Source organism: Psittacula echo (assembly GCF_963264785.1).
Source record: "Psittacula echo genome assembly, chromosome: 2".
In the NCBI taxonomy this organism is placed as follows: domain Eukaryota; kingdom Metazoa; phylum Chordata; class Aves; order Psittaciformes; family Psittacidae; genus Psittacula; species Psittacula echo.
In genome coordinates, this window is record NC_137737.1 from 3,288,224 (window position 1) to 3,303,691 (window position 15,468).

General features: G+C 41.4%; 1 protein-coding gene across 2 annotated transcripts in view; it reads right to left on the minus strand.

Annotated features, from left to right (window-relative positions):
* Positions 1 to 4,723: 4,723 nt before the first annotated feature.
* The window catches only part of PDCD6IP (programmed cell death 6 interacting protein), a 34,754-nt gene continuing 24,009 nt past the window's right edge, over positions 4,724 to 15,468 (minus strand). For both annotated transcript variants that reach the window (XM_080611329.1, XM_080611328.1), the window contains exons 10-18: positions 15,078 to 15,255; positions 14,569 to 14,680; positions 12,836 to 13,005; positions 11,868 to 12,116; positions 10,240 to 10,374; positions 9,280 to 9,374; positions 6,742 to 6,874; positions 6,156 to 6,373; positions 4,724 to 5,390 (exon numbers count right to left, since the gene is read on the minus strand). In XM_080611329.1, coding sequence (XP_080467455.1) covers positions 5,222 to 5,390; positions 6,156 to 6,373; positions 6,742 to 6,874; positions 9,280 to 9,374; positions 10,240 to 10,374; positions 11,868 to 12,116; positions 12,836 to 13,005; positions 14,569 to 14,680; positions 15,078 to 15,255 — 1,459 coding nt within the window. In that variant the 3' untranslated portion in view covers positions 4,724 to 5,221. The remainder of the gene's footprint in view (positions 5,391 to 6,155; positions 6,374 to 6,741; positions 6,875 to 9,279; positions 9,375 to 10,239; positions 10,375 to 11,867; positions 12,117 to 12,835; positions 13,006 to 14,568; positions 14,681 to 15,077; positions 15,256 to 15,468) is intronic.

The following is a 15,468-nucleotide window of genomic DNA, read 5'->3' on the forward strand; positions in this document are numbered from 1 at the left end:
CAGCGCAGCTGATCCTGTAGGAGCGGAGCTCTCGTCATGTCTTTCCATCTAACGCCACCTAGCGATAAGAAGCTGCCAGACACTCTGGGTTAGCTCGTTCTTTGTATTTGGGTGCCGTAAGTGCCCTGTGTTTTGTTGGCCCCGTGGCCGCACTGGGAACAGCAGCACCGCAGGCAGGTTTGCTCTGCTGGGTCTAGGTCTGTTTCCTCGCGCAGTCACAGACTCCCTTCCTGCTTATGGAAATTGACACTTGCTGGAAACCAAGGACTAATGAAGAATTAATTAATAGAGTATGAAATACTCCTTCGCTAATAAAATATAACTTGTGGCAGAAAGAGGCTGAGGAGAGAATAAAGTCAGTTCTTGCTTAACGAGAAACTCCATTTGCTCTGAGATACCCCTACCTACCACTTGTTCTTGGGCTCTTGTGCCTTGACCTGCTCACCTTCCTTCCATAGGCTGCAGGGTCTCCAGCACTGCAGACTGCCATGTCAGCACCTACCTCGGTTCCTCTGCTCACACTGGTCACCCTGTGTACAGTCCAACTCCTTTCTAAGACCCAGCTCCCCCCTTACAGGCAGCCTGTGCCGATGCTGCCACATCCACCTCATCTGCTGCATCTTCCTTTCCCAAGGCCCACCCTGCCCATCACCATTGCCCAGCTCTCTAGAGCTTCAGAGCCACTGGAAATCACCTTCTTGATTAACTCCTTTCCTCCACCATTACTTCTCCCCTTGCTCAAGAAGGGAAAAAAATCAGTTTCCCTCACCTTTAAATTCCTTCCCTGACTTCCCCCTGCCTGCCTGCACAGCTAAAGCTCCTTTTCCTCTTCCCCTTAGTACCATTGCTCTGTTTCAGTTATTTCTTCAGCTCTTTCAACTTGTTTTCCTCAAAACACTGATTTATGACATCAGGCTGTCGGAGCCCTAGGGCCTTTCGTCCATGAACTCATTTGATGGTTTCCTCAAGTACCGGCTATCCCTCAGCCTTCCTTCCATTTTCTCCTGGCTCTTTCTCCTCCCTGACCCCTTTGACACTTTGCCTCTCCAAGTTTTTGATGCCCCAGTGCAGTATCTGCTGTTCATGTTGTAGTTCTCCACCGTGAAAGAGCTTTAGCTGCCAACAGGCTCTTCCCCTGCCAGCACCACACGCTCCTTTTTAGTACTCCCACTGTCAGAATGGGTCATGATAACACCCGCCATCCACTTTGCTCCAATGTCACTTCATTACAGCAGCTGGTTAAGCCTCATCTGATCACTTGCTGCACCGGATAAGAAGCCATCTTACCATGTCAGATAATAGAATCCCAGATGGGTTTGGGTTGGAAGAGACCTTAAAGCTCATCTAATTCCAACCCCCTTCCACTAGAGCAGGTTGCTCCAAGCCCCTGTGTCCAACCTGGCCTTGAACACTGCCAGGGATGGGGCAGCCACAGCTTCTCTGGAACCTGTGCCAGTACTTGGAACAGTTAAAATGGTCAAAATTGCTATTTTTTTTAAACACTGCCCATTTTTAAATGAAACTTTCAAAAGGTAAAATAAACCTAAACAGCAGGTGGCGAATTCTAGGCAAAAGTGACAACAAAAAAGCCCCAAATCCTCCCCATAAACAACACAACAAAGCAATTTGGAGTGTTGCTCTGCTGTCATAGCTCATCTTTTCAAGGGCTAGAAACTCCAAATGAGCTTCTTTTAAACTGAACATCGCCAAATCCTGACAATCCAGGAGATTGCATCCAGCAGTATACAACCAAGACTTAAACCACATGATTACTCAACGTAGTCTGTTTAAATGCTCTGTCGGGACAAATACATGCCAGAACACAGGCTCCGAGGTGCAAGTCACTTCAGAACTGAACCCATTTTAGTGAAAGCAAGCACATCTCTCCCCCAATGCAAAGATTTGCTTTCCAAGGAATTTTCTTGCCAGTTTCAGCTACCTGGAATGGGCGATGCTGCTTCACAACACCAAGGCCCAAATACTGCCTCAAAGGACTCTGGAACAGCAAGGACACTGATCAGCGTAACTTAAGACTACATCCCACAGATCAGCCCCAAAGCACTCAACTAACCCTACAGCCTACAACAGTAACAGAACCAGCACTAGCTGGCAGTGTGAAATCAGTGGTCAGGAAAGGCACTTCTTCATATGGGCTGAAAGCATTTTAAAAAGGAATAAAAGAAAGGAAAATAGCCTTGCAATGGTTTGGTGTTTCACCGACGATCCATAATTAGTTTGCTTCATAAGACTTGCTTTTCTCATTAATTGCATGGAAAGCTTCTCTGCAAGACAAAATGAATGCTGGACTTCAAAAGTCTCTGGAAAGGACCTGATGGTAAGCTTTGATCTCCACACAGCAATTGCAATATGCATGGTATTAGGCTTGTTTTACAAAGAATAAGTAAACGAATGAATAAATCAACTTCTTGGTGTGCCCATGGGGGCAACAGTTAAGCAGCTGATGGCCCTGACAGCCTTGAATGGCTTTGCTCAGCTGCAAGTCACACAAAACCCAGCCTAACATGGAGCTCAGGACAACAAACTTTGATTCAAAGCTTCTGGAGGCAGAAGGACCTTACCATTTCCTTCTCATTAAAGGGAAACACACGCCATCAGCCTTGGAAATCAACACAACTCCCAGGGTTTGAACTCTGCTGTTATCCCAGAGCAGCAGCTGTACTGTAAGGCACCAGACATGCCAAGTGCCTTCACCACAGCACAAACTCACTTATCTCCATCCTTCCCAAAATAACATTTGTCTGAAGCCAAAGGACTCAAGAGAAAAGCCATGAAATCAGGTTTTACTAACTGGGTTTTTTTTAATAAACTATAGAAGAACAAGGTAACATATCAACCAAAGTCATGACAGCTGCATGCTTAAAAGCAGATACACACATGTCCCTGGATTCTTCTGTTCTCTTTAGGAAGGAAAAAAAGAGAGAAAAGGGAGAAAAACATAAAAGCCAAACACAGTGCATAGGTTCCTATACATATTCAAATAATAGCAGACTAAAGCAAGCAGTAACACAACTGGAAAAATAAACAGCGATTCCAGCTCCATGCAACTTTAAAAAGGGGATTTCAGTTCTAGGAATCTTTATGCTGAACCAAGTTACATTTTTATACAGCATTAAAATAAGTCTTATAAATTGAGGCACTAGAAACAAACTCACCCAGTAGCTCAAACGCATCTAATGTGCAAACTGAAAAACCTACAGGCCATAGTGTACTAGACATTTTGAACTGAAAAGGTTGCATTAGACTTGCACTTGCTCACATCGACACAGTGGAATTAGTGGAAAACTACTGTTTTTCCAGTTAGAGTAAAATCAGGTTCTGATTGCTGGTTCCAAACCATGATCTTCCAAGCTTCTTTCTCATCGTCCTCGCTTGCCTCTTACATATTCTCACCAGGTGAAAAAACCTGGAGGTTCCTCAGCCACCCCACTCAGCAAGGTTCATAAGGGAATGCAAAGCACCTGTCCTTGTGCATGGCTGTATCTACAGCACTGCATTCTCTTATTTCAACCTGCTCCCCCACATCATTGAGCTTCTACAGGGTTAATAAATGTGTTCAGAATTAGATATTCATGTTCTAAGAGATGCTTACTTTTACCTTTTTGATCTGCATCTTCTGTGGGGGTCAGGGAGTATCAAAGACAAGTAGCCTTCACAAAGTCATTGGAGGGATCACATAGCAAGAACTTGAGACAGGAAGAAAGGAGCTCACATGGGTACATGTGCTGCTTTCTTCATGAGGAAGAGTATTCAAAGTCCAGTGAGGTTTCCACCCAGATGCTACAATAACTAAACCCCTACATTAAAATATACCTTGATACTTTAATCAGGCACTTAAATAGAAAATAAAGCAGTAACATTTAACATAGGTATTGTGATAGCTCTTCTGTAAGGCCAGAACATCTTCTATGAAGCACTCAGGACTTTAACTGCCCCACAGAACTAAGGGACTCATGTCAAGGGCTAAAGGAACTAGGGGGTCCGTCACTAGACAAGCATGTTTAAAAGAACCAACCAAAACCAGGCTGAAAGACAGTTTGTAAGTATTTGGTAGAAGCCATTAAGCACAAACTGATATTCTTCACTATCTAATGCAAAATGTAGTGCAAGATTATTAATCCCTTGAGAAAATAGGTCCAAAAGAAAGTATTCCATGTGCTTCCATTTACAAGATGATTTATTTCCCCCACACACAAAAAAAGTAGCTCCACTAGTACCAAGCTCCCTGAGGGAATACATTGATTTTTCAAGGGAAAAAAGCAATCATTAGAAACATAATCTGAAAAGCTCCAACAATCAAGAGTTGCCCTATTCTGAGCCATAACACATTTCTCAGCAATGTTTCTTTGGAAAATGTGGGTTAGACCAACCAGCCACTGGGTCCTGTCAGAGGGACCCTGATCTCCCTTCTTTGAAGTAGTATCTGGAGACGAGATTAACCATTCCTTTAAAACAGTAATGAACATATTTTAGTCCAATGCACTTCAAAGTCATAGGAAAATTCTACCTGCAAGACTTCATCTAACAACATTTAAATGGTTAATTACAGATTCTGTCACAAAAACACAGAATCAGGGAAAAGGTGGAAGTTCAGTCATAAGGCTAACCACTTGGGAAGTTCCTTTATGTTGTGCAAGTCAAGAGGCAAATGACAGAATCTACAGACACACCAACCACATTCTTACTGTAATGAGAATACCAAGTGTTGAAACCATTCTTCAGTAATTTATTTCGTTTACTGACAATTTACAAGGCCTTGATTATTAGACAAAATAAGCATTTTTAACTAAACCCCCCAAAAAATACAAGCCAATAGGGCATAGAAGGAAATGCTATATGGTTCCCTAGGATATATCACACCCAGTGCACGCACTGCTTCATGTTTCTCATCTGAACCCATTTGTTACTTACAAGATTTCTGAAGACAAGTATTTTGGTCTAGCCAACAGGTAGTGTACAGTTTCAGACCACGGAATTAGGCTCTAATTCTGATATTAGTCTACAGTCTAAACCACTGCAGCAGATCTTTCAGAGTGTTTAGTGTAATCAAGAACTGATCAAGATATTTTCGAGCAGTTAACAATGAACAGGAATTATAGACTGCATACAGTTCATATGGTACAGTAACTGAAGCTAAAAGTTTTAGTATGCTTATTGCCAATTTCTCTCCAATTTTAACAAGCAGAGCTTCTTTGCAGGTACATTATTGCTGAGGGTAATAAGGCTGTTGAGGAAACAGGTATCCGGGTTGCTGAGGTGTCGGATATGGTGCTTGTCCAGGGTTTTGGTAGACAGGTGAAGGAGCATACGGCAGATTATACTGACCATACATGTATGGATTATAGCCCATTGGCATCGGCATCTGGCAATACCTGTGGGGAGTGGGAAGCATACTTTACTTACAAAACACTGATAACCTTAATTTGCAAAAGACATCTCATTAACAGATATAAAACCACGTGCAATCATTGCAAATCCTTTCCTTCAATCTTTCTCTTTGTGCAGCAGAACTTGTGGTAACTTTCAAGGATCAAATATGAAACAAATTATAACACATGAAGCAGAAACGCAGGCAGGAGGTGGAGTAAAAGCAACTTGCTGGATTTAGAACTGATCTAAATTGATTATCTCATGCTTAATATCACCGTGTATAGTTTAACATTTGCAGAGCCTGCTGCTGAAGGAGAGCATCTGCTTCAAGTCCTCATCCTGACTCCAGAAAGATGGAGAAGAGCATCAGAAGACAGCACACTAAGCTGGAATATTTTCTGTATTTTTCATCATCTTTTATGAAAAACAAAATTTGAAAAATTAGATATGCCAACATTTTTGAGATAAAAAACACCAACTGATTATGCAAGGGCTGGCAATAGTCCCCAAACCACAGTTAAGGAGCTGCAATCCTATCTCCCTTTTTCCTTTAAAAAAGGCAAACTACAAAAACTTTAAATTTTCGAACCCTTCCCACAGATGGTACCAGCAAATGATTCCAGCAAGGATGATATGACTAAAACTAAAAAGATCACCAACGCATCTTCAGTTGTAACACTAAAGGATTTTAAAACACCATATGCAACAAACAAGTGCTTTTAGATAACAGAGTAACAAAGAACTACTTAACTACTCCCTTAGCTTACCCTGGGTAACCTGGATAAGTTGGGTAAGGAGGTCCCTGTGCCTGTGATGGTGCAGTGCTTGCTGCAGGGGCACTGGCTCCTGGAGCAGGAGGAGCAGCAGGAGGAGCAGCAGGAGCAGCAGCAGGAGCTGTTCCAGAGGGTGCTGATGTAGAAGAGGAACTGCTTGCTGCAGAAATTACTGGTGGTGGTGGCCGTGCTGGTGGCTGTGGTTTAGTCCCCTAACAAGAGAAAAAGGATTAAGCTGATGCTTCTTTCTGGAAGTCTTGGAATCAAAAGCTGTGCATATATGATCAGTTGATTTTTATTTCTATTTTCATTTTAAGCAGACATTCTATTATCTCTATAAACTAAATATAATGTAATATAAAAGCATCTAAAAAACAATAAGCTTTCAATTTCAAATCTATAAATTATGAACATCAATAGTATGTAATATACACCTCTCTGAACCTTTGGAATTTGCCTTCTATTTCCCTCCAACACATTTCTAAATACATTAAATATTAAGGAGTGATATACACAAGTTACAGATCAGTTTGGAGTTCCATAGTATTTTCAACCCCCTAATTCTGCAGTGTGTATTTACCACCATGGTTCTGGGTGCTGGAGTAGGAGCTGACGATGCTGCAGGCTTGCTTCCTCCAGGTGATGTGGTCTGATAGGTAGGCAGAGGAATAGAGGGAGCACTGGGTTCCCTAGCAATGCTTTGCTGCAAATCTCTATTAAAAACAAACAAGCAAACATACAGCTTAGTTTAAGAATTGGTTGTTATACACTTCAGCAACCTAAGCTATAAAGAGGCAACAGCGTAAATCCAATACTTAAAGCATGATCACTGAGCTAGCTCAAACTGAATTTGGAGTCCAAGTCACTTCATTGGAAACAATCGTCTAGCCAACCCTCTTATTAACTGTTACATCTATTTTCTAATAATGTCTTTATATTCCAACTCAATACTAGGTATAGATCACGGAATTAGCCAAAAGCTTTGGGATCAGAAATCACAGAATAGTCAGAACATTTAGCAACTTGGAAGCTTTCCTGAGAACCCAAGGAAACCCCAAGGCTACAGAAAAGAATACAAGTAAATGTCAGTGATTTTAACTGTGAAAAGATGCTCAAATACAGAGATCGTCCTAAATTAAATAACATGGCATGCAAATACCATACCTCTAACAGAAATGATAAAAAAAGTCTGCTAGATAGTCTACAACGTCATTTACATCTGTGGCAAAAACATGAATGGTTCAGCAAATAAGCTTTCAAGTTCTCTATTCTGTTACCTCTAGTGCTGGAATTAATCATGGTAAAATACTCTGGTAAGATACAAGGAGGTTTTGGTGTCATGTGGCACCACAAGCTGCCATTCAACAGCATCATTTTACAGGCAGCTTGTCATGAAAGCTCTAAGGCAGCAGTTCTAAGCTACATATTCAATGTAGTGCATGCCTCAGTGCAAGGAGTCAATATTTGAGACTGGGCAGATTCTTCAGAGAGACATTAGGAACCATTTCAAATTCCAGGCAATTCTGGGTAGAAGTGGTAGGGGAGCAGTAGGTACCAGCTAGAACCTGACACCTGAAACAGAAGATGGGGAAAACCAGCAAAGGCACAGTTGAGGTAGCAACTACGGCGTAGTGTGCAAGCTAAGAAAACCTAAACATCTTAGAATATGACATAAGGAACAGAAGAAACGGTTTTCTTCTTCAAATCTTCAAGACCAATAGCTTACAGAACAGCAGTACCAGAGTGAAACATATTTTAACCACAAAGTGACTAAATACATTAAATGTGGCGCCTAATACACTATTAAAACTGATCATCCAACATGCAACCATGATGTGGGGAAACAAAACCTCTCTAGTTCTAAATAAGAAACCATCTAAACAACTTTATTTTTACTAAGTGAAGATGTAGCTCACAGTCAGTGTTTTTATTGTACTTGGGGGATGTGGGGAAGGGACAAAACCACACATTTACTCAGATTGTGGGTTGGTGCACTCAAATAAATGTTTGTAGACGTATAGTACAAATATCCCAAATCTGATCATTGCCCCCAACCTTGACAGGGTTTCATGTAGTGAACTGTTAGCACGTGAGGCAGTAAAGCATAGCATGGCAAAATTTAGCTCAATGTTAGACCAACACTAAACCCACAGCTTTAACACTGAACATTAACCTATTAGAATGTGAGATATCCAGAGCTTAGCCTTGGTTAGGCAACCTACAGTTCCCAGATTCCATGAGCGTATGAAGTGGAAGGGATTGGATACAGTTACAAGCACCATGCCCAACTGAAAAGGAACAGTTCTACAAAGAATGAAGTCAGGAAAGAAAACCTAAGGGCTGAGCATCCCATTGACAATAAGGTCCATGTACACAACTACAGTTTCACCAGCTGAAACTTCAATAGCAATCAGCCCTGTTTAGAAAGGGCTACATGCTCTGCTAAAAAATACTGATTAACAGGTAGCTTTTCAGTTATGCTTTCCTCTTGAGAGCCTAAAAATGACAGCTGAAGCATACTATCCCTAGCCTGATCATGTGTGTGAGACAAGAGCAACAAACACTTATCTTCACATGAAGGACAAAATATGCCAGCAGCGTAGGCAACCCATCTATCTAACCAACGATACAGTATGAGACCAGAGCAGACTACAGAGCAGAGGCAGAACACCAACACTGTTCGTCCCCAGCACACTGGGCACATGGAAGGCAGTCACATGCTGCAGCATTTATCTGATTTCTCAAACCAAAAGCAAGGTGCAGAGACCAGAAGTTCCTCAAAGGAAAGAGTAAAATAAAATTATTAATAAATGCATGCCAAAAAGAACTAAGGGTGAAATCATGGTCAGATGAAAGAGATTCATGCAAAACTGTACACACGAAGAGCACAACAGACTCCAAAGCAGAAGTTTCCATTTATTTCTCCCATCACTTTCCTAGTTTTTCAGACGAAGAGAGAGTGGGGCTAGCATTAAGGCAAAGAAGAGGTCATAGCCTTACACACCTATTCTCCCTTTCTCATTTCATCAAGTACCACAATAAACATATCCCCAAAGACTAACTTCCGATAAATACTTAATGTTTCTTACAATACTTAAACAAAACACTGAAATCTTACTTGAGCAGTTCGTCTCTTTCGGTCTTGCGAGCAAAGACAATGTCACTGCATTTGTTTTGGAATTTCAGCAGGAGTTCTGTCAGCTCATTGTAAAACTAGTTAAGAGAAAAAAACCCAAAAAGAGCATGCTCGATCAATACACTTGCATGTTTCTACATATCGATCCAGTCATAGGCTTTGTATTATTACAGTGCTCAAAACCTGCCATTCCCGTAAAGTTTGCTAGTGCCTTTTATTCTGCTTTTTAAAACCAAGTATCAGTCAGGTGTTGTCCATCCCTGTAATACCAGATCATTTTGTGGGGTTCTTATACATGGGGGTTTGTGTATAAAGATAAGAGCCTAAGGCAACTAGAAAATGTATTAAAATCAGAATAAAACTAGATCACACCTAGTGATTAACAACTTTTAAAGGCTATTTTTTTTCTTTTCATTTTCCTGCCTTCAGTCATTTCCATGCATTTCATTTGTACAGACATTTCAGTTTTATTTCCCTCTAGTGAGCTATCAATAAACCAGCAAAAAGTACTTAATACAGAAGCAGTAAGACACCTTCTAGATGCTCAGATCAATAAAAGCAAACTAAATAAAGCTCTCCTCATCTTTCCTCACATATGCATAGCAGTATATAAACCAAAAATTTGATAAGGTGATTAAATACCATGGGAGAACAGATGAAAGAATTCCTTAGATAACATGGCTGATCTGGGTAACTTCAGCATCGTTTACTCAGCTGTAATTAACAACTCTTTCTATTTTAAATACAAATCAGTAATTAGAAAAGCTTACTTTTCAGACAGGAACAAAGCAGCATTTCACAGCTGTCAAACAACCTAAATTCAAGCAACTCACTGTCCTCACTTCAGAAGTGAGCTCCTCAAAAGTGTACCTCATTCTAGCATGTCTGCAAAATTTATCCATGTTTCACTAGTAAGTAAATCACCCTTAAGCATTACTGTACCTTTGTGCCTTCTTTTAAATTGGCAACAAGTTCCACAAAGTTGTCATTTGCCACAGCCAAGTTCTTCAAAACTTCTTCTCTTAAATTGGATTCATTGTTTGATTGTTTCATCTTTGAAAAATCCTGATGTGCATTCTTAAAAGAAGGGAAAATAATAAGCAGTGAAAATAATGCAAGCTGGTTTGCTGTTAGATTCTGCACATTTTGGTGTTTCCCCCTCTCACTCCTTGCTTCCATCCCATTTTCCCAATACCTGGCTTTCCTCACCTTCCATCCACACACTGTGCTTCCTGACACTTGCCATCTGCCACATGCAGTGACTATTTCAGAGCTATAGGCTGGCATTAGCTATCAGCTAATTATCAGTGTCTTGTGGGCCACTTTCAGCTAATTCTCAAGCTCATTCTCAAGCAGACTCTCTCTCAGACGCTATACTAATTAGGCTCTCTCCTCTACCACCCTCCATTGATATCCACAAAATCACACTTGAAGTTAGTATTTTTAGGAAGTGCTACCTCAAGTTTGGTTGACATTGGCAAGTTATTAAAAGGACAGGGAAGTGGAAAACATCCAGAAGGATCACCTACCCACATCTCATTTCTTTAGGGAAAAGAAACCAACAAGCTAACTTAAGAAGACTATTTTAGCTGCCAGAAGCAGCCAAACATGAACTCTAGGACATTAAAACATCGAAGTAACATCCATCAAGATTTTAAAGTTTATCATGTTAAAAGGTATCTGAATACAAAATACTTGATAAACATGAGCCATATGGTCATTTGGAAACAGTTTTTTCCCTTTTGTTCTTGCAATCCAAGTTGCAGTCAGAAGTTGTAAGCAATCCTGTGCACAAATAGGCCCCATTATTTTTTTGTCACTTGTCCAAGCACCAAGAGTTCCTCTTTTGCCAGATGTTTCAGATATTTGACTCCAGTGTTACTGATAAATTCAGGCTGAATTTACAAATAAACTTCAATTTTCACTTTGATGAGCTTAGCACATGCTAGAAGTCAATCACGTTGTAAATATCAATTAGGAGCAAACCAAAATGTACTTCTGAGACACCAAATATCTTCTAGTAGACAGTAAATACAGGCCTCCTGTTAGAATCATAGAATAGATAGGGTTGGAAAGGACCTTAAGATCAAGTTCCAACCCCCCTGCCATGGGCAGGAACACCTCACACTAAACCATGTCACCCAAGGCTCTGTCCAGCCTGGCCTTGAACACCATCAGGGATGGAGCATTCACAACTTCCTTGGGCAACCCATTCCAGTTACTCCAGAAAGAAGTATTAAGATGGGATGAGGGGAAAAAAAAAAATCAAAACAAACCTAAAAAACTTTCAATATACCAGGTAAGCTTCTTTCAAGGGCAAAGAAATCTGCAGAATTGGGGAAGAAAAGGTCCAAGAGAACTGATACTACAGCGCTCTGGATGAGTCTGCTGACAATTTATATTCATTTCCAGTGAATACAAAATCACCCCTGTATCTTTCAGACAGGTAAAGGAGTAACAACTGGCCTATGACAGCAAAACAGAGTACAAAGCAAAGTGAGATTTCTAAAGTACTGGAGAAGTAATCATTGCTCCTTAGTTTAAGAGGAAGGACATACAATACGTTGTACCTGAATATTTTTGAGAAGTTCTTCCTGCTTTTTCAGGGACTCTTGCACTTTCTGTGTGTAACTCCCATAAATTCTGTCCAACTCAGTCACAGAGATTGCCTCCTCATTTATAGCACCATCCTGTGCAAGTGCAGTCAGGAATTTGCTTGTCATGTCAAAGTTTACAGATTTCAGGTCATTTTCTAGTTGTTCTCTCTCCTTCTTAACTTCATCCAGATCGGCGAGCAAAGTTCTTAAGACATTAACAACCTAGGCAGTGAAAATTGTCAGAAGTTAGCACTTTTGGAGGAATCACTGCAAAAGTGTACTCTATTACTTGCTCCTATCTTGCACTCCTCACTGACACTGCCAACACTGCTGCATGCGTATTTGTTTACAGGTGTTTAAGATGACAAACCAGGACAAAATGCAATGGAACAAAGATCTTCAAGCACTTCTCAAGCTATATACTCTTCTAAAGATTTCCTTTCACTAATAACACTGACTGTGACGATTTTGTAATCTTCTTTAAATTGATCGGACACCTTCAATAGGATATTCTAAAAATGGCAAACCCACTGACTTCAAATCACTCCTACAGAAAACTGATCGTATTGCTGTGAGACATGACTTTCTTAGAAAGCAAACTGGTGTAATTACCTAGCAATTTAAAATGCTGGGCCATGTCTTTTACATTGCCTGACTGCCCCAAGACCTGGGCACTACACCCCACCACCCTACTTCAAAATACTCATCAAGAATTGCTCCTTTTATAAGAGATCTACAGTCCTGTTGTCCATGGTGATTGTACTTGCATGCACTAGGTGTTACAAAATACACTTGAGCAAATTCCAGATGTTAGTCACCTCCTGTATCAACTGTGACAAAACCAAGAGCAGCTAAGGGTCAGCTTCCACACCAATTCGTGCAAGTTTACTTAGTCAGATAAACAGCACTTCCATTCCTAAGGACAAATTTCAGTGCTTTACCTCACTTCCTTGTAGTGTTTTTGCTGGGTTGGCAGAAGGAATGGCCGCATTGAGTTCTGACTCAGGCTTACAGAGGAGTGCAATGGTGTCCCGGTGAGACTGATAGCGCTCTCGAACTTGGCCATCTGCTTGCACGGCTCTACTCAAGATATTGTGGTAGTTTGCTCCCTCTGGTGGTAGGAAGGGAAGAAAACACGACAGTATTTAGCTGATTTCAAACCTTGTTTCATCCAAGACTTGCACCAGAGCAGTTTTCAGGCTTTTCAACGAGTCTCCATACATTCCTATGAGCCTGCACATCATGGAGTTAAGACTTATAAGTAAAACTTACGCTTCCAAGTTACCTTTTAAATAGTGCATAAACTAGGCACCGATATTAATTCCCCAGAGAAGCATATGTGGTGTAATTGAACAAACACTGGTTTGAGCTACTCTCCAGATGCAAATCCCTGTAACTCTGCAAAAACTAAGGTGGCAGTATCAGTCCCTTGTTAGCTTCATGCCAACACACACTAAACACACCAAAACCATGCTCTAGTGATGGCTCTAAGTACACTGAAGTATTTAAGAGGTAATTCAACCACATTCTTGGGAGGACAGATGTTTTCCATTACACACGCTCTCTGAAACTTCAGCATGCACACACACTGCATGAGTGCACAAGCAGCAGGGAATTTTCTGCCTGCACATCATCTCTCCACTTCAAATAATACTCCCGACTGCAATAAGGGTGCTTTGGCACAAGCTCTCCTAAACTGACATTTCACAGAATCATGGAATAGTTAGGGTTGGAAAGGACCTTAAGATCATCCAGTTCCAATCCCGTTGCCATAGGCAGGGAAACCTCACACTAAACCATGTCACCCAAGGCTCTGCCCAACCTGGCCTTGAACACCACCAGGGATGGAGCATTCACAACCTCCCTGGGCAACCCATTCCAGTGCCTCACCACCCTCTCAGTAAAGAATTTCTTCCTTATAGCCAATCTAAACTTCCCCTGTTTCAGTTTGAACCCGTTACCCCTTGTCCTATCACTACAGTCCCTGATGAAGAGTCCCTCTCCAGCATCCCTGTAGCCCCCTTCAGATACTGGAAGCTGCTCTGAGGTCTCCATGCAGCTTCTCTTCTCCAGGCTGAACAGCCCCAACTTTCTCAGCCTGGCTCCATACGGGAGGTGCTCCAGTCCCCTGATCATCCTCGTGGCCTCCTCTGGACTTGTTCCAACAGTTCCATGTCCTTTTTATGTTGAGGACACCAGAACTGCACACAATGCTCCAAGTGAGGTCTCACGAGAGCAGAGCAGAGGGGCAGGATCACCTCCTTCGACCTGCTGGTCATGCTCCTTTTGATGCAGCCCAGGATACAGTTGGCTTTCTGGGCTGCGAGCGCACATTGAAGCCGGCTCATGTTCATTTTCTCATTGACCAACAACCCCAAGTCCTTCTCCACAGGGCTGCTCTGAATCTCTTCTCCACCCAACCTGTAGCTGTGCCTGGGATTGCTCTGACCCAGGTGTAGGATGACCCTGCACTTGGCGTGGCTGAACTTCATAAGGTTGGCATCGGCCCACCTCACAAGCTTGTCAAGGTCCCTCTGGATGGCATCCTTTCCCTACAGTGTGTCAACCGAACCACATATTTGTATCTTTACAAGTATTTACCAAACTACTTTAATTTACACAATGAGAGTGGCCATTTTCAGAGCATCCCCAGAATCCAAAGCATGACCTTTACCTGTCCGTAAAGGCTTATAGAGCTCATTAGATGGAGTTCTCTGCCAGCGCTCTTTGAATTTTGTTCGCAGGTCATTGTCTGTTGCTTCTTCTTCATCTAATAATCTTAGTGACTACAAGAGCAAAATGTTACATACGTTATACACCGTTCATAAACATGAAACAGATAAGTGTTGAATATATGAAGAATGTTTATACATCCTTCATAAATATAATTTGCTGAACAAAAACCAGGCCTGAAAGGCACAAATTACCCACATCTCTCTAGAATGCTTCCCCTCCCCATCCTAACACTCAGAGAAACAAAATACTTGTAAAGGAACAGGCGCATGTGACAGCACAGTTTTTGTATCGACTAAAAACTTGTATGACATGTTTTTAAAGTGCTAGTAAAGTTACAGGCATTTTGGATAACTGTGAACTTTTCCTATTGCCACTTAAAGAAGAAAAAGTTCAGTGGTGGTGTTTTTTAGCAACATTTTAGTGTTAGCAGTTGCTGAGCTTACTTACTTCATCTAAAATTTCTTTGTTCCTTTGTAGCAGTTCAGGCAGATCTTTGATCAGCTGATCAACAGTCTGAATTCCTCCCTGTTCAATCACAGACTTAGACTTGGTCAAAATAGACTGAGGAACAGTATCCCCAGACACATCTTCGATAGCAGCAGGAAGATTGAGGGAAGCCAACACACTGAAAAAGTCAACACATTAAACAACAGCTTGTCTGTAGCTTTATCCTGTAAATAACACTGCTGTCCAAACAACCACTCAGTCAACTAGAATGGAAACAGAGCATAATGTACTCCTGGACAGAAATCTCAGACTGAAAATCCTGAATTATTCCTAGTGTATACCTCACCAAAAACATGCTTCAAAGCTCTTAAAACGCTAAACAAGCCCTAGT